Source organism: Lepisma saccharinum, chromosome 2 (genome assembly GCF_977018435.1).
Source record: "Lepisma saccharinum chromosome 2, izLepSacc3.1, whole genome shotgun sequence".
Classification (NCBI taxonomy): Eukaryota; Metazoa; Arthropoda; class Insecta; order Zygentoma; family Lepismatidae; genus Lepisma; species Lepisma saccharinum.
Window position 1 is genome coordinate 13,161,935 of NC_139230.1, and position 19,157 is coordinate 13,181,091.

A 19,157-nucleotide genomic window follows, 5' to 3' on the forward strand; every position below is an offset into this window, starting at 1 on the left:
CTGGAGCAAGCCTGGGAAATTCATATTGATGACCAACCTCCCCCCTCTCCGCAACATATCCATGCCACATTTCCGAACAGAGTTTCACATTTTGGCTCATTATTCAACTTATATGCCACCCAGAAAGATGAAACGTCCATTCTTTGAAGAGCATACTAAGGTTTGCGCCTTCTCCCCAAAAATAAGGGGATAAGAGAGGGCAAACTCCAGATTTTTATGCCTTTTTTTTTATTGAAATTCGGTGGTCACAACCCAAAACCCCCCTTCCTCGGTTCTGCATTCTGAATTGTACACAGTTGCATGCTATGATGTTTTAGCTGCAAAACAAAACTTATCCGAAGTAGATTGCTCTTATAGTGCCCGAGTTATAATAATTTTCCTCCAAAAATGCAAGTTACCTATTTTTCGTATATATAAAGAAAATCACATTTTGGCTTATTATTCAACTTGTATGGCACCAAAGAACATGAAACATGTTTCATTCTCTTGAGAAATGTCCAATCTTTGAAAAGAATACTCAAGTTTGCGCCTTCTCATTAAAATAGCGGGAGAAGAGATGGCACACTCCAGATTTTTGTTTTTTCCATTGAAATTCAGGCCCCGCACCCCCCAAGCCACCCTTCCTCGAACGAACGAACGAATGAACAAACAAACGATCGATTATTCTACAACCATAGAATGTGCAGTGTTGCAAACCATCACTGGCAATTTACCAACAAAATGTATGTATTACATGCCTCATCACGCTGTAGTAAAACCTAACAATTCTACTACAAAGGTATGTGTTGTGTTCAACACGTCAGCCAGGACAGACAACGGAAAATCACTGAATGATATTCTCATGATTGGACCCACCATTCAACCTGATTTGATGTCCATAGTCTTAAGATTTAGAACACATCCAATCGCTTTCACAGAAGACATCGAAAAAATGTATCAAATAATACAAGTGCATCAATATGATACTCCGTTGCAGAGAATCTTATGGAGAGACATGCCAGCATCATTTTTAGCAACACGCTGTATGCAGCAGCCAGCACAAGAAGAAAGTTGTAATTATCCTCAAGCAACGAACATTTTAGCAGTGAGCTTTTATGTCGGCAATTTAGCTAGTGGATCTCAAAACGTACAACAAGCGGCACAATTGCAAGCCAAACTCATCGAGTTACTAGCTAAAGGAGGCTTTGTATTATGCAAATGGTGTTGTAATAACGCTGAGTTATTAAGACCAACTCCACCACAATACAGAGAAGATAACTTTCCAGTCCAATCACATTTGCAAAAAGGAGTGAACACACTAGGAATCTCTTGGAATCCTGTAGAAGACAAATTAATCGTTAGCAGTAAATTAACCTCTAGTTCTACAACAGTCAGCATTTCCACTAAGCGTCAAATAACAGGTGTCATTTCATCCATTTTTGATCCATTGGGGCTTGTTAGTCCAATAGTCATCATATACAAAATGTTTCTTCAACGTCTTTGGCAGAAAGAAGTTGAGTGGGATCACCAGAAATAATTACTGAATGGCAGAAACTGCAAGTGCAACTTCCACTTATCAATGAAATAAACGTCGAAAGATTTGTACTACAAGAAGGTAACATGACACAAATACAATTGCATGGCTTTTCAGATGCAAGTGAAAGAGCATATGGCACGTGATTATACAGGGTGTCATTTTAATGTTGCCCACGGACCACGGAAACATATAGAGGACATCAAAACAAACAATATTTCTCAGTAACATTTTTCTCTTTGGTGCATCATTTCGGGGCTACAGTCATTCAAAAAGCCCGTTTTGCCGCCTGAATGCTAGCAACCACACACAACATGCGATGCGTTCCAGGGTTGCCAGGAACACACATATTCTGTGAAAAGTGACATAGCTACAATCAGCCACATTATGTACCATAAAACAAAACGAGAAAACACATTCTGTAACCTAACAGGAAGTAAACAAACGATACGAAAAATGGTAGAAAGAAAATAGAATTCAAGTGGAAGTTGTCATATCAAATTTTGTCAGCTTACATATCAAATATTTATATATACAATTTAGTCTATCCACTTCGTCCTTCTGATACTAGTTGTCTGTGACACACTGAACAGATGACAAAATAGAAATGAAAGAACGCAAAATTCCAAAGGTAAGCAACACATAATACAGGTATAATGCATATTCAGGGCATTATGAGGTAAGTGAAAAAAATGGTTGCAAAAACAGGGGGGGAGGAGGAGAAGGAGGAGGAGGAGGAGGAGGAGCAGAAGGAGAAGGAGGAGGAGGAGGAGGAGGAGGAGGAGGAGGAGGAGGAGGTTACTGGGGAGGGCAGGCCCCTACCCAGGATTTTTTTGAGGTGAATTTTCATAAATTTTTCCCTCATATTATACACTGTGTGTGTGTGTGTGTGTGTGTAATGTATGTATGTATGTATGTATGTATGTGTATGTATAGATATGATGATTAAAATACGAGAAAACCTCATCAAGAGATTATTTTATGCTTGTTCATTCACTGGAATTGTCCAACCGCCGAGCAATCTCAAGAATGTGCACACGTCGTTATTTTCCTGGGAGCTATGACTGAGAGGTAAATATTTGGATCTAACATGATCCAGCGTGTTCGAAAGGTGTAATAACCTTTCGAGGCAAAAGATTATAAAAGCAAGCTCGCCCCAGAGCTCGCTCTCATTTCTCTTATTTTACTCAAACACTTTACAACAAACTGAACTACAACAAGCTTGGCGTCAGTCACAATACGGTCAGCAAGATGCATCTGAACAAGAACATCATTCGTCTACCAGGTATGAACAAGCGTGAATAACCTAAATTCAATTATCCAAATCTCCTTTCTCTTAGTTGGAGCAGGTTCAAACCACAAGTATATTTAAGCTCTACCTGAATGTGTTATCGAAGCATCCCTGTGACCTCAGATCCCTGGTAAAAGAGGGATTGCAACATGGTGGAGGTGCTCTTTTAGCAATTGAGTACCCTTCTGTACAAATTGCTTTAAAATTAAATTAGTCCCCCCCACTCCTACTTTGGGGGCATTTCACAAATTAATTTTTCAGTAGTCACAATTTAATACTCCCACAGTACGCTTAAGATGCGTCAGGCCCAGTGACAATTTTGTATATTACCATATGGAATACAACCCAGCTTTTATTTTTGTGCCATCCCCCCCCCCCCCACACACACACAAAATCTAGTTGTTTTGTATAATATTCATTCTGTACGTATTTAAGCATCATACACACGGGAATGAGAACAATTGCTTGTATTTATTTGAAAAACGTCATATAAATAAATCAACTAACTGCATACCCCTACTTTCATTTGCTCTTTGGTCAGCACGACGAACTTTAGTCTATGAACATGTCCCAGATAGCATTGCACGAACACCTAGATGCCTCCCTCAACCAAATCATAGAGTTAGATACTGCAATTTCGACGGGACCAGTACAATCACAACCCCTATCACCGGCCCATTGCCCCCCCCCCCCCCCACTAACACGGTTGAGATCTGCTAACAGAAACTACCCCCAATTCCTACTAGGATTAGAAATACCCAGCAGTACCCGACACCAACCCTTGGTAAGCACCCCAACTAACATACCAACTAATTTTAACACTACTAACAGCCCCAATAATGTTACTGCAGAAATTTCCACCACTGACATGGCCACTAGAATCCCAACTGCACTATATCCGATGCCTTTCAGCGGAAACAACCCCAAAGAAGTTGAGCCCTTTTTCATGATGATAGAGAATATCGCTCACGTGACTGGGTGGTCGGACGCGAAACGGAAGGAAATGTTGCCTTTGTTCTTAACTGAGGCTGTGTCCAAAAGGTACAAAGTACATACTTGAAGTACAGTCTTGACGGAAGTGACGTCACCTAGTGCAGTTCGAAAGCGCCAAGCAAACGAGTGTACAAAGACCAGAGGACGCAGCACACGAGCGGTGCACACTTGCGATCTGTGCTTGCTTTTCATTTGTTAAAAAAATGGACGTCTGAAGTCAATCAGCTGGTAGTTGTAGTTCTTCCATTGTGTGGAAATGTAAGTAAACAAGTTTTTAAAATACTATGTAATTTTATTTATTGGTTTTATTCATATATGCGTGGTTTCTTTCTTCAATAGTGAGAAGGTGTTTAAAAGTGAGAAAACAATTTCTTTTCCCGCGATCGTAAACCATGTTGCGGAATGTGTGAAAATTAATTTGAAAGAGCAAATTTCTTTCATATTTCTATAATTAATAACGTGCTGTGTTATATAAACTGCACGCCGAGTCATGTGTGTGTTGTTCACGGAAAACAAGAGTGGCACATACAGTCGATGTTTGATAATTTTAGTTTCGAAGCAACTTTTGTTGCATTCCTCACTTGTGTTGGCGCTGCAGTCGAAGTGCAGTTCGAAAGCTTTCCACTTCCAGGCTTCAAGACCGCACTGCGAGTATGCTCTCGAAGTATGCTCGCTTCAAGTATGGTCTTGCAGCTTTCTGACACAGCTCTAACACACTTTCACGACATACAGAAGAGACCTACCTTTACGGACTTGACATGTACCCAAATCAAAAATGAGCTAAGTGCCCTTTTCAAAGGAGCTCTCCTCCCCGCACAATCAGTCCAGATTGTCTTGGAGCGCAAACAGCTGATTACTGAGCCAATTCACGCATATGTTATTGCTAAGAAGGCATTGGTCCAACAGTATTTCCCGAACACCACTGAATAACAGACTTTATCCTATATCATCACGGGACTGCGAGCTAAATACATTGGTTGCTTAACTAACAAACACTTTGCTAAAACTGAGGAATTAATAGCCCACCTACAAAATTTTGAATGCCAACAATTATTGATTAATTCCCGCATGATGGAGGAGAAGTATGAAAGTGATTAGGCTATAGCGCAAGCAATCTTGCATCAGACATTGACCCAGATGCCAGTTCACAGCTGCTCTCATGCGCAAGTATGCTCTCTCCTTCCAAGCAATACGCCAGCTCAGGCTCAGCAATTTGTAGCATACAACCTAAATCCCCCCTTCACAACCATCTTGTCAAATTCCAAGTATGCAGAGAGTTACGCCAATGGTTGCTATGGGAAATTCTCAAGGCCAAAATTTTTCTCCTATCATATTTCAATTGTCAGCTTCACAGCAGCCTCCACCCTCGGCTTCCCAACCAAGTTCCCAAATTCCACACTATGCGGTGCCACCAGCTGTGGCCAGCGCACAACCTACTGATAACACTGCCTCTAGTGACGATGTAAATAAGCTTTCCACACAGCTTGGAAATATGTGTTTACATTCTCAGCAGCAATTGAATCCAAACTCAATGCTTAACTTTTGCGCTAATATCTTTGAATTTGAAAGGAATGCAAATCAAAACATGCATAATAGGGACAATAGAGCTCAAAACAAGAGGAATAATAACTCCCCTTCCTACAGAGGTAATTATAGGGCTAATCATAGAGGTAACTATAGGTCAAACTCTCGAGGACAATTTAGAGGAAATAATAGGTTTCAAGGTAGACGTCAGGACCAAAATATGGGTAATCGCGACAGTACAAATGCATTGGCCTGTACTTTCTGTGGTCAATATAACCACTTGAGTATTAATTGTTATTACAAACCACAAAGAGACAATAGTATAAACTAGAATCATCTTCGGCTTGCAGGAACGAAATCGAAGATATTAGTAGAATAGACAAAGTTTATATACTTGAGAAAGATGGATTGTATTACATCAACAGCAGTATACAAGGGAAAGAAATAGACTTACTTATTGATGTGGGTTCCCAGACATCAATTTATCCCTCCCACCTCCTCCTTTCCGAAAGAAAAACCTACAATGTAAAGTCCACAATTCAAGGTGTGTCTGGAACAAAACTGAGTGTGTCTGAAATTGTAGTACTTCTTATCAAAATTGGAAAATACAAATATTCGCACCCTTTCAGAATCATACTCTCTACAACCCTCCCCCCACTTTTAGGAAATGACTTTTTACGAACACAGAGGTGTGAGATGTCGTTAAAAGACAATAAAATAACTATTCATCATTTAGGACATACTCCAAATTACAGTATTTTGAGGTCAAAGTACAAAACTCACCAGGTGTCATATGACCTATTCAACCAAATTGAAAATGCAAATGTGTATATGGGGAAAGCTACACTTTCAAACACATTTCAGTTAAATCCATGGTTCAAAACTTACATAAATTTGAAACTTACCACTATGGCAAGTTCTACCCCTAAGCCTGTACTTTTTACCCCATCTGCTTCCCTTATGACTCAGCATGCAATAGTCCTTCCCAATGCTACAGTAAACCCTCAATCACCTGTCATTCACATACACAACCCTACTGAAAACACTATCACGTTGGAAACGGACACTATATTAGGCAAAATATCGACATGTGAAATTTTAAATGACGTCACTTCCATTTGAGAAAATAAAAGTGAAGATGTCATATTTCCATTCGCTTGTAGTGAAAGTAGCACAGTAGAACAACACATCAGTGCAAGCCAACAGAAATTTGATTCCTCCCTGCTCAAAGTTAATCCTGAAATTCCCCCAGAAGTAAGAGAAAAAATCCTAAAGCTCGCATACACGTATGCAGATACAGGGTGATTTTTCTTTAAAACTCATGGTTTTCTTTGTTGTGTAAAATTTGTAAATGAAGTATTATTTCCATGCGGTTTGTGGCAAATGAATAAGGAAGGATGGGAGATTTATTGGAGTGTGTTTACCGGTTTATATGCATCCCGGGTAATATCGCCCACGCCTCAACAAAAACAGCAAATATTCACCAGTGTACCTTTCGTGTCTATATGGTTTGGGGGTTTGGATGCAGTGCGGAGGTTTAAGTTTCCTCCTGTAGATAGCACCATTGTCATTGTCAACAATAACCAGGAAACTGGGCTGTTATATTGTTGTGCTGGAAAGTTGTGTGCTTTTGCGTAATTGTTGTGCTGAAAAGTTGCATTATTGTGATCAGGACACACAGTAAGAATGGTGTATTCCTTGCAGGAACGTGTGTTTATCGTGAAGTTTTTGGAAAACTGATTATGTTGTTGCTACGCAAAGGGCATTTAGAAACAAATTTGCCTCACGTTCTGCCCCAGACAGGAACACAATATTGTCGCTAGTGAAGAAATTGGAAGAAACAGGATCACTTCTGAGTGAGACAGGGAAGCATCGGACCCCGCGGGCAGGTGTTGTGGAAGATGACAGTGCTCGACTCTTGAGGTAGACCAAGAAATCTCTCCATCGTATGTCACAAGAAACTGGCTATAGCTATTCAACATGTCAAAAGGCAGCAAAAACTGCGAAACTAAGGGCATACAAAATTACAGCTGTTCAAGAATTGAAGGATCCAGATAAAGTTAAACGTGTAGATTACTGTGATTGGTTTTTAATGTTTATTGTGATTAATATGGATATTATTAAAATAACGTGGTTTACTGATGAAGCCTGGTTTCATCTCTCTGGGTATGTTAATTTTCAGAATACACAGATATGGGCAGCTGAAAATCCACATAGTGTAATCGAAATTCCGTTGCACTCAGAGAAAGTTGGGGTATGGTGCGCTGTCTCAGCATTACGTACAGTGAACACAGAGCGGTACAGGGCACTATTCATGGAATTTGCTGAAAGTTTGGACGACATTGAACTCACACAGGGTTATTTCCAACAGGATGGTGCTACATGCCATACATCGCATGACAGTATGGCACTGATTGAAAGTTTCTTTGCGAATAGGGTTATTTCAAAGGGATTGTGGCCTCTGAGGTCTCCAGACTTAATTTCACTTGACTTATTTCTGTGGGGCTTCCTAAAGGGACGTGTGTACACAAACAACCCTACATCCCTGGAAATGATGAAGCAGAACATTATCACTGAAATTGAGAACATTAGCGCAGAAACACTATATCAGATAGCCCTTAACATGGAACGGTGTGTTCGACTTTGTTTACAGGAAGGAGGTCGACACTTTCAGCACCTTCTTTAAAGGTGAGATGTTATGTCATATGTCTGTGCCATAATTTTTGTTTTATATATGTTTGAGTGAATACAGAAAAAAAAACCCTCATTTTCATTAATTCAGTTTAGCAAAAATCCAATACTTCAATGTTATTGTAGGGTACACTGGTGAATATTTGCTGTTTTTGTTGAGGCATGGGCAATATTACCTGGGATGCACATAAACCGGTAAACATACTCCAATAAATCTCCCATCCTTCCTTATTCATTTGCCACACACCGCATGGAAATAATAATTCATTTACAAATTTTACACAACAAAGAAAACCATGAGTTAAAAAAATCACCCAGTATTTTTCTCTGGCCAGGGGATAAATTAACTAAAACTAACGTTTTGAAATATGACATCAAGTTGACAGATAACACCCCAGTGTATGCCAAAACCTACCCCATACCCTTTCATTACAGAGAACCCATGAAACAGGAAATTCAGAAGTTAATAGACCAAGGTGTTATAGAACTCTGTGAAGGTAGTCCCTATTGACACCCAGTCCTATTAATCAAGAAACTCAATGGGACTTATGGTTTTATTTCCGACCTTCGCGCTCTAAACCTCTTAATAACTCCACTTTCTTTACAATTACCACATATCTCCACGATTATGGCAGAGATGGCTGGTAAGCAATTCTACTCCCTCTTAGATTTTTCAAACGCATTTTTTCAAGTAACCTTAACAGAGCGTTCTAAGGACATTACCGCCTTCTCTGTTAACAATCTTGGTAGCTTTAGATATGCTCGTTTATGCCAGGGATTGAAAACATCCCTTAGTGGAATAGACAGTTCAGAACTTTCTATCTACATGGATGATGTGATATTAAAAAAAGGTAAAGTGTTCCCCTGTGCATAGCACCACGCCATGAAGGCATATAGGGGGTATGGGGGTAACGCCCCACACTTTCTTGATTCGGTCGTGAGTGGGGGTGATGTGATCAGCATCATGCCCCTGACTGCCTTTACCCCCCAGGGTTTCCACCAGGTACCCATGTTATTCGACGCTGGGTAGGTGCCGGGGCCGCTTCCACCGTTAGAAAAGTTCCCGGATTTGAACCGGCCAGGGATCGAACCTGGGACCTTGAGCATGGTAGTCAGACGCGTTACCGACTGAGCCACCGCGGCCACGATATTATATAGTTCAAATCTCCCAGACATGATTAACCTACTGGACAGAGTCTTCCAAAAGTTAAGAAAAGCATCCCTTAAAATATCACCTTCTAAGTGTAGGCTAGCCTTTACTGAAGTAAAAGTCCTTGGTAATCTGGTGTCTCAGAAGGAAATTAGAATTTCTGAACATATTCTTAGAGCAATTTTGGAATATCCCACCCCTAACACCAAACGCAAGCTTTGTAGTTTTTTGGGACGTGTTAACTTTATTAGGCAATTTGTCCAAGGGTTTGCAGGACCGACAGAATGTTTATTCAAGCTTCTCAAAAAGAATGTCAAGTTTGAATGGACTGACGAACACCAGAAAAGTTTCGAAACATTAAAACAAATTATAACTTCAGCCCCTATACTCCACCCTTATGACCCTAAGCGCCCCTCATTTGTGTTTATTGATGCCTGCGCAGATGCCATTGGCGGAGCGCTGTTACAGTCTGACGAAGAAGGAAATTTACATCCCTGCGCTTACTGCTCAAGATCCTTAACACCAACAGAGAAAAAAGCTGACACATTTTCCCTTGAAATTGCAGGTGCTTATTATGTTCTGAAAACTTTCAAGTTTTTTCTTATGAATCAATGATTTCTGGTTCTTACAGACAACAAAGGATTATCCTATCTTCGTTTAACCAAACACCCTAGTTCCATTTTGGGAAGAAGAGCACTTTATTTTCAAAATTTTGATTTCGAAATCAGGCATATCAGCGCCAGTAAAAATGAACTTGCGGATGCACTTTCCCGTGCAAGCTTACTGCTTGAAAAGACTAATCATGACACGAAAGACGACGATGATGATGACGATCTGTTCATTCATCAAGTATTCCATACACAATCAGAAGATTTTGATATTAGCACAGAACAGCGTTAAGACCCTTATTTGAGAGACATCATTGATATTTTAGAAAACAAAGATCAAGCTAGCAATCCTAGGTTAGAAAAACTCTCCTATTCTTATGTACTCAAAAATGACATTTTGTACAGAACAATAAGTATTTTGAATTTGAATTTAAAATTTTGGGTGTGAACAATAAGTATTAAAAACAGGATATCGAGATAGGCTTTGTGTTCCCCACGCATTAAGAAATCAAGTGTTCGACCTTATTCATACAGATAAAATGAATGGAAGTCACCAAGGCGCACAAAAATCATATAATTTAATGCTCATGCGCTTTTTCCCTAACATGGAGAAATTTGTCTATGATAAGATTCGACATTGCATCCCTTGCCAGATCTCAAAGAAACCACAAGGTTATACCCCATTGCATCCCTTGCCAGATCTCAAAGAAACCACAAGGTTATACCCCCCATACCCTCTAGACATTCCCCCCTGCACCTCTTCCTTGCCAACAAATTCATCTTGAAGTCTGTGGATCCTTAGTTTCTTCTAAGACACACAAATACAAATATTTTCTATCAATAGTCGATAGTTGTACTAGATACGTCATCACAGCTCTTTTGGCTAATCATGATGCACAAAACATAGCAACAGCTCTAGTTGAGAAAGTTTTTCTAGTCCATGGTCTCCTGGAAACTATTTATTTAGATCGCTCAACACCCAATTCAAACTTACTTTTACGAGAGTTAGCCAATATTACCGGCGTACAACTAAAATTTATAGACACTTGTGCACATTTCTTCACAAACGGACTAGTTGAGAGCTCATTGAGCTATTTAAAGAAAGTGATGAGAGTTTCTGTATTGGAGAAAAAGGTTGCAGGGTGTGACTACCTAGCTAGCACCACGTATAGCCATAATATTACACTCCATTCTGGATTACATCAAAGTCCATATTTTACTTTGTTTGGCTATAACCCAAGGATCCTAGCAGACACAGTCCTCCCTACGACCCCTGATAACATCTCCCAGACAAACACACAAAGACTTGAACTCCTGACATCCATACGTTAAGACCGCTCATGACAATTTACACAAGCGTTTCGAACAACAGAAACCGTACACAGATCGCACTTCTAGACGAATTCAGTACTCACCAGACCAACATGTGTGCATCCTAGATTCCACTCTGACTCCCGGAGTTTTTAAAGCCTTTGCGTCCTCTTATAAGTACAAAGGAACTATTCTTCGAAAAGTTAATGAGAATTCCTATGAAGTTACTTTCATTGATGGTAGGAACAAGGAGAAAACTGATACAATCACAGTTTCCTTCTCTCTTTTTAGCCTCCTCGCTACGTACATTGTACATGGTAACATCCCACACTCCAGCATTTTTCCCCACGCATAACCCCCCCTCCCCCATCCACTTTTCACTTCCCCGTGAACGCAATGCACTTCTGCATCAGAACAAACAAATTTTATTTTAAAAAGCCCAGGATTACAGTACGCACTCCTAATCACCGGAACAATTATAGTAAATCCCTGGCCTACTAATTAATTCCCCCTGGTATTTTCATGTTAATTTTTATAATTTGCGATTATACGCATAGTAACAGTCTGAACGTATCACTTAGCTGATTTGACTCATAAGTACATAGTGTGTTTATGTTCCTGACTAGCAAACATTTTTTCCCCATTTGCTGGTACATATACGCTCAAATGAAAAAAAAAAAAAGAATGAAAGAAAGAACAAGATGAACAACTTAAAGAAGAAATGAACAGCTTAGAACTTGCTGAACTTTTTGGCTTTTGGCCATAGCAAATTTTCTTTATTTATGCTCATGTGTAATGCGAACTGCTTCTTTTGTAAGCTGCAATACACTAAATATGTTAACAATCATAAAATAAATATAGGCAAATGTTCGCAGTCTCTCCTTTGATTTTATAGTTAAACTAATCACGCACATATCCCATGAAATTAAATACCTCCTCTCTTTTTCCATGAACTTTTTATAAATCTATTAGTTTTTTTTTTTGTTTTTTTTTGTTTAGGAGTGGATCAAAGGCACTTAACCCTTTGCACACATTACATGTACAAATTTTGTATTTTCCTATATGGCACTTACACATATTACAGACAGAAATGTCTCATAATCGAGTAGTTTGTTCTATTATCACTGAACCTCCCTTTTCTTTTCATTTCATTTCATTCCAGACTCCCACCACAAGATGTATGCCGCTCATTATGCAGTTATCGCGGCCATCGTGATAGTTCTTATCGGCATTCTTATCCAATTGATTATATTAATTACATCTTGCTGTTGTTCCCCCAAATCACGTGTTACAACATCCCCGAAACGACTAAAGAAACCTTCTATAAGTTCCCTGATTGCTTTACAATCGATTTCACATGCCCCGGAGACAACAGCTATTCCACCACCTCCCCCTCTTCCCCCTCCCCCTTTCTCCTCTGGTACAAAACAACAAGCAATTATTCCTACCCGATGTACCACAACTTTTCCGATAGGACATAGACTTCATGTACCGCCCCCCCCCTCCCCCAGCTCCCCCGTATATATATAGTTGTCACATTCATTGGTTCCCCAGGTGGCTGCCTTTGGAACCGTACCCTTGCCCGCCCCTCTCCTAATGAGCCACAACCTCCTTAGCAAGACCACCCCAACAAAGCTCCAGGCAACGCATTGTTGCCATGCTTTAAGAGCACGTGGAGGGAAGTCGACCTGCTGCACTCATTCAATTCTCGCCGATTCCATTATTACATTCTTTTTTCTTAAACGACCAAACCGAAAACCAAGTTTTTTTATTAGTTCTCGAAGCGTTGTTTCTTCATAAGGGAAGTCCGACACACTTTTTAAAAGTTTCAATAGTTCACTCACTGTCGGTGAATGTCCTTTACTACAGAACTTGTAAATCTCGCGTCTAATAAAATCACAAGTAAATTCGTCCACTTGGTTAAATTTTCCTTTTTTTATTTCTAGGCTTCTTTGGTGTGACTGGGATCAGCGCATCGACTTGTAAGAAATAAATTTACTGCGATGTGGTCTCACAAAGGTCGAGAACCACTGCAACAAGCAGCCAAAATACATCATGACCAGGTTTAGCGGCCATTTAACCAAATTATACATGATGTACTGGAAAGTGAGAATACAAATATATACAGGGGGGTCCAAAAAAATGTACTCACTGTTTGATAGTCCATATCTTCTGACAAAATTGACTTGTGGGTACAATTTTTGGCACTGAGAGAGAGTTATGTTAGATGTTCAAAATGACCACCAGCAACTTGTAAACAACTCCAATGGCGCCGAACTGCAGACCGTACTACGGCTGTCAGTGTATCTGGCATAATGGCAGCACATGATGCTATTATTTTTTCATGTAGCTCGTTGAGTGTAGTTGGTTTTTGTCAATACACATCATCCTTGACGGTCCCCCACAGGTAAAAGTCCAGTGTGTCAAATCAGGGGACCGAGGTGGGTACTCAATAGCACCGCGTCGACCTATCCACCGTCCGGGGAAAGTGTCATCCAGGTACGACCTGACATCGCGATGGTAGTGAGGCGGGGCTCCATCTTGCTGCAGGTAAAACATTTCATCACCAAATAGGGTTCGGATGGCAGGCAAAATCCTTGACTGAAGCATTTCGAGATACACCTCACTGGTTACGGTACCCTCGAAGAAGAAGAAGGGACCTATCAAACCATGTCACACGTTAAGCCCCGGTAGATTCACCGCCTTCTCCACATAAACGTGAGAATTGACGGGTGACCAGTAGACACAATTGTGGCGGTTCACAGTACCGTTAAGTTTGAATTGCGCCTCGTCAGACCACACAACTGTCCCTGCAAATTCCCCATCCTCACGAACCATGATCCGGATTGTCCTTGTTGATCACGTGTAGCAGTCTTGGAATGTACACTTTCCACTGTGCACCCTTCAGAATGCGTCTTACGCTAGAACGGCTCACCCCACTTTCGCGCGCTCCCTGGTTCACTGATTTTTGCGGTGATCGGGTGAAATGTTGCAACACAGCAGCACTGGACTCTGGACTTGTAGCTGTTCGTGGTCGACCGGATCTTGCCTTGTGCACATCATAAACAGTTCCGTTGGATTCGAACTTATCACGAATACTGGCTATTGTTCGTCGTGTTGGAGGCCATGTTCCAAACTCATTCTGCCACTGCCGTTGAACCTCTTGAATGTTCTCGTACTTCCAGAACCATTTCAATACAGCCTTGCGTTCCACAAATGATAACCGTACTGCAGCCATTGTTGCTACTCGACTGTCTTCCACTGTACTGGCGTGAACGCTCCAACACTCGCGCATGCGCGGTGCAAATTGCCAGCGCCACCTACCCGCGACAAATTAAACAGTTACACTACACGTCCACAAGAGATTAGTGTGTATAAGTCTGTTTGATTCGAAATTATTGCATTACAAACAGTGAGTACATTTTTTTGGACCCCTCTGTATAACTGAACACAAAATTTAACGCAAAGAGATTTGACACGAGATTTTCAAAAGGTAGAGCAGTATTTTCTTTTTTGCTTCATGTACGTGTTCGTATAACAAAATTCAAGCATTGAAAATCATATCATACTGTTAGGGTCTACTAAAAACACAGACAAAACTACTCTAGTTATGTGAATATGTTTATACAACATAGATATATTTAATAAGCCTACCGAATTATGAAGATAACATTTAGAAGAACCGCCCATTCAAAAAAAACAGCTTTCTTGAAAACATTGTTTTTGTCTAGCTACAAATTTCATATTGTAAATTGTATTCTATATTTAGAAATTAGTATCTATTTTACAGTAGGGAGATAAATGAAAATGATGGAGGAAAAATACTGCAAACTCCTGTATTTTCATTGATTTGAGACACTTTTGTGAAAAAAAGCCCAACCACAAAAACCGTAATCCGGTTTTTTTTTCAACAACTTCCAACTCTACATAAGGACTGACCTTGCAGATACAAATATTATACCCTTGTATCAACCAAAACCTTGTATGCAAGATTATTGGATTACTTACCATGATTTGGGGAACACTTGAAGTACATGACACCTTTGACAGATCCATCATTTTTTCCATCCGCAGAATCTAATTCAATACCAGCCCATATTCCTGTAGCAAATTCAGTCGTTCCACAGTACCTGTTGAAAAACAAAACAATTTGTATAATAATTATTTAATAATAATATATTTTAATGTTTCCATTCTCACCACACATTGTACTGTGAAGGTACAGTCGGCTCTCGATTCAACGACTCCGGATATAATGACCCTCTCGAAGTAACAACCCTTTTCCCGGGAACCATGAAAAATTTGGAAAAAAGTTGAAAAATTGAAGGAAATCGGACGAAAAATAAGTATTTGCACTCATCCCCTTCACGAGCACTCTACCGCTCGCAAGTGGGTCTGATTTAAAAATAGACACCAAAACATCAGGCTTGAGTGATTTCTAATAGAACTTGACCTCCGGCCTCTCCTCCCCCAAGCTCACCAATGTTACCCTGCACCTGATACCCACTACCCCACGCAACAGGCTTGTTTTGCCATTGTGATTTCGCTTGCTCTTGGATTCTGCAGGGAGAGAAGATCAAATGGATGTTATTTTAAATCGACCTTGACTTGTTTTCTTGTCCTAAGAGCTGCTGACAACTCAAGGGGGAAGGGGGGAGGGGAGGGAGCAGCCGTAAATGACTGCTGGACTTGTAGTCTTTGTCAATGTGTAACACAGGTTCTTTCATTGATAAATACACCACCTTGAGAAATGTGAGATAAGATCGCAGAAATGTTCCAAAGTACAGATGCGTGGCACCTGGAAGTCTCGTCCGTCTGTCTAGCTCTGACCTAGAGTTCAGCAGGTTCTCGTGAGTGAGTAACTCTTGGCCTTGTAGCCGACAACTTCCGGTAACCGCTTTCATTCCAAACGTGTTCTTTGTTCCCTGTAACACTTCATAAAAAAGTGAAACTGTTAGAGATAATCAAAGTCACATAGGCCAACTAAAGATCGTCAACCCGCTTAATGCATTGTCATCCAGGTTTCCGCAAAACTTCACTTCGATCTTACATGCATCATAACTCCCATTTCCCACTTCATACATTTTCCTAACTGTGCCCATGTCATAATATTTACCAAAAAAGTGTTCCGTTGGCTGAGTGACTTCTCCCTCTTTTCCTGTCACAAAATGTATAGGGGGGGGGGGGGGAATGCTGATTGTTTCAGCCACGATTTTCTTGCTCGTGTGTGCACACGGGCTGATTTACAAGCAAGGGTGGAAGTGGACCCCTCTTCCTTTCCTTTGACGTCTAAAATGAGGCAACCAGTTCTGGATACATTCTTGAAAATGAACATAAACCATAGGATGAGTATAAATAAAAATACCCCCTTCCCAGCTCATTCTCTGCGCCACTGGTGTATCTTTTTTTTTTTTTTATGCTGGTGCCAATGTTTTGTCTAGCATCTGCAAAACTGTCACTTGCTGATAACAGCAATGACTAATCCAGTGTGAAGGGAAAAGTCATTGATTTGAATGTCGCAAAGCTGTTTTAATTTGAAGATAAAGAAATTCGATCTTCAGGAAGAAAAATAAGAGTTAAAACAACTCCATGTTCTGCCCTTTCTGATAAGCAATAAGGGGTGATGTACTTTCTTAATGCTTTATCCTATTTTGGATTACTTATTCAAAGAGAGAGAGAGAGAGAGAGAGAAGAGCAACATTTTATGCTGTCACACGTAGACCCTATGCTACGTGTGGTGTTCCGTGGATTATAACAGGTGTCCCTGGGGAGAGCTGTTATCCAACAGATGAACTTTAGCCTAAATACTAAAACGGTAGGTAGAGGAGGCTTCGGTAGTCTTTATTATCATATCAATGATATCAAGTCGATTTAATTTAAACGACACATTTATTCATAAAGAGCATAACTTGTGGCATGACCACCACCAAACATGGACATTTCACTGACACACAGAACACACAAAATAAATATACAAAAGATTCTGTACTTACATATCAGCCGAACTCGAAAGATAAACTTCTTTACCTAGGGGCCACACACTTTTCCTAACCACTCACCACATCCCGATACCCATCATTATCATATGACTAATGTAACGCGAGTTGTACCCCTGAAACAAAAGGCCTGTGCACCACTGTCTCAAGCTTCGGTTTTCAGCAAAATGCAGGGTTACATTGAAATGACTATAGCTTAGAGGCTAATTGCCCTAGAGAAATGAATGATATACCGTTGTATGCGAAATGAATCACAGATTCAGACGATATAAAATTTATCCACATTCGGCATATATATGGAGGAGGAAGGGGGAATCCCCCCAAAAATCCTTTTTTTTTTTTAAAAAAAAAAATGGGGTTTTCCCCATTCAAAGTTTTGTGAAAACTTTTTCATGTTCTATTTTCCTTCTCACAACATGCATCTGTGCATAACAGGTTGTATAACTACCAGCATAAATTATATTACCATCTCCTAGGAATCTTTGTAACCCGTTTGAGCTCCGTTTAAGCTGAAAATTGGTGCAAATTCCAATAACGACCCTTTTCCAGGGAACTGTGAAAGGTCGTTGTATCGAGAGTTCACTGTAATCTTATCTGCCTTGCTAATATTTCAAACTACAGTGAAACATTCATTATATTTAACATAAATATAAATCTGTGAACTATATGTACATCAGACTATTAACAAAAGAAAATTGCATTCCATGTCATGCAAGCATGGTCTTAAAATTACATCACCCAATTGACCCAGTTTTCCTAATGGGGAAAAATGAAACTGAATTCATAAAAAAAAGGGCATATCAATCCCACAGACATATTCCCTCTTTCAAATTTTCAGTCATGTCATTGACAGTAAAAGCCTTGCTACAATTTACAGATTCTTCCATATGGCTATAAATACTCATGAAGTAAGTCTTGAAGATTTCCTGGTGACGAATGATGAATAAATTCTCTCGAGCTATGGACCAGGTCAATTCAGGAAAAGTTTCCAAGCTTTCGAGAGCTGACGTCACTCTCATCTTCAGGGCATAAATGCAGTGCTGAGTGTCAACCCGGTTTAAATGTATCTGCATGTGACTGTTTCTGGTGTCGATGGCAGACCAATCAGGAGCCATGTCTGCTGTGTTCCCACTGCCGGCTGACTATCACTAGCCAGACTGGATCCAGTTCGAGCCCTGTGTCACAATTCAGATTCTGCTTTTCCCCGTGGACGGCTCTTGCTTCTTTGATAATTCTGTCCCAATAGTTTGATTTAGCGATAATTTCTGTGTTGTTCAAAACTAATTTTATGGCCTTCGTTGATCGAATGTTTGGCTAGTCCTGACTTCTCCGGATGGAAATTCTTGATGTAACTCTGATGTTCTCTGCATCATTGTTCAATTGTCCTGCCTGTTTGCCCAATGTATGATTTCCCACAGTTGTAAGTAATCCCGTAAACTCCAGGTGTTTTGAGCCCTAAATTGTAATTGAGGTTGCATAGTAGGCTCCTGATTTTCAGCAGTGGTTTGTGGATGATTTTGATATTGTGTTTACTATGAATATGGCTTATAATTCCGGAGAGGTTTCCAATGTATGGCAGGATAGCTATCTTCTGGTCCTCCGTTTTGTCTGGATTCCCTGGTGTGTCCAAATTTCCCGCTGCATCTGGATTCCTTGATGTGTCCAGGTTTTCTGTTGTGGTGGTCCTCTTGGACCGTACTCGGTTTAAAGTTCGGTTAATTTTGTGTTCTGAGTACCCATTCTGTCTGAAAGCTGTGCGAAGATGGTGAATTTCTTCTGGTAAATGCTCTGCATCACTGATGGGGATGGCCTGGTGGAACAAGGTGGAGAGTACTGTAGTTCATTGAGACAGGTAGTGAAAACTGTTGGCATTGAGGTATAGATCGGTGTGAGTGGGTTTTCAATCAAAGAAGGCAATAGAATAGATTTTAACAACACAGAAATTATTGCTAAATCATCAAACTATTGAGACAGAATTATCAAAGAAGCAAGAGCCATCCATGGAAAAAAGCAGAATCTGCATTGTGACACAGGGCTCAAACTGGATCCTGCCTGGCTAGTGATAGTCAGCCAGCAGTGG

General features: G+C 40.3%; 1 protein-coding gene across 3 annotated transcripts in view; it reads right to left on the reverse strand.

Moving 5' to 3' along the window:
• LOC145983915 (CAP-Gly domain-containing linker protein 4-like) overlaps positions 1-19,157 on the reverse strand; it is a 147,296-nt gene that overhangs the window by 23,784 nt on the left and 104,355 nt on the right. For all 3 annotated transcript variants that reach the window (XM_083117048.1, XM_083117049.1, XM_083117047.1), the window contains exon 7: positions 15,090-15,211. In XM_083117048.1, coding sequence (XP_082973174.1) covers positions 15,090-15,211 — 122 coding nt within the window. The remainder of the gene's footprint in view (positions 1-15,089; positions 15,212-19,157) is intronic.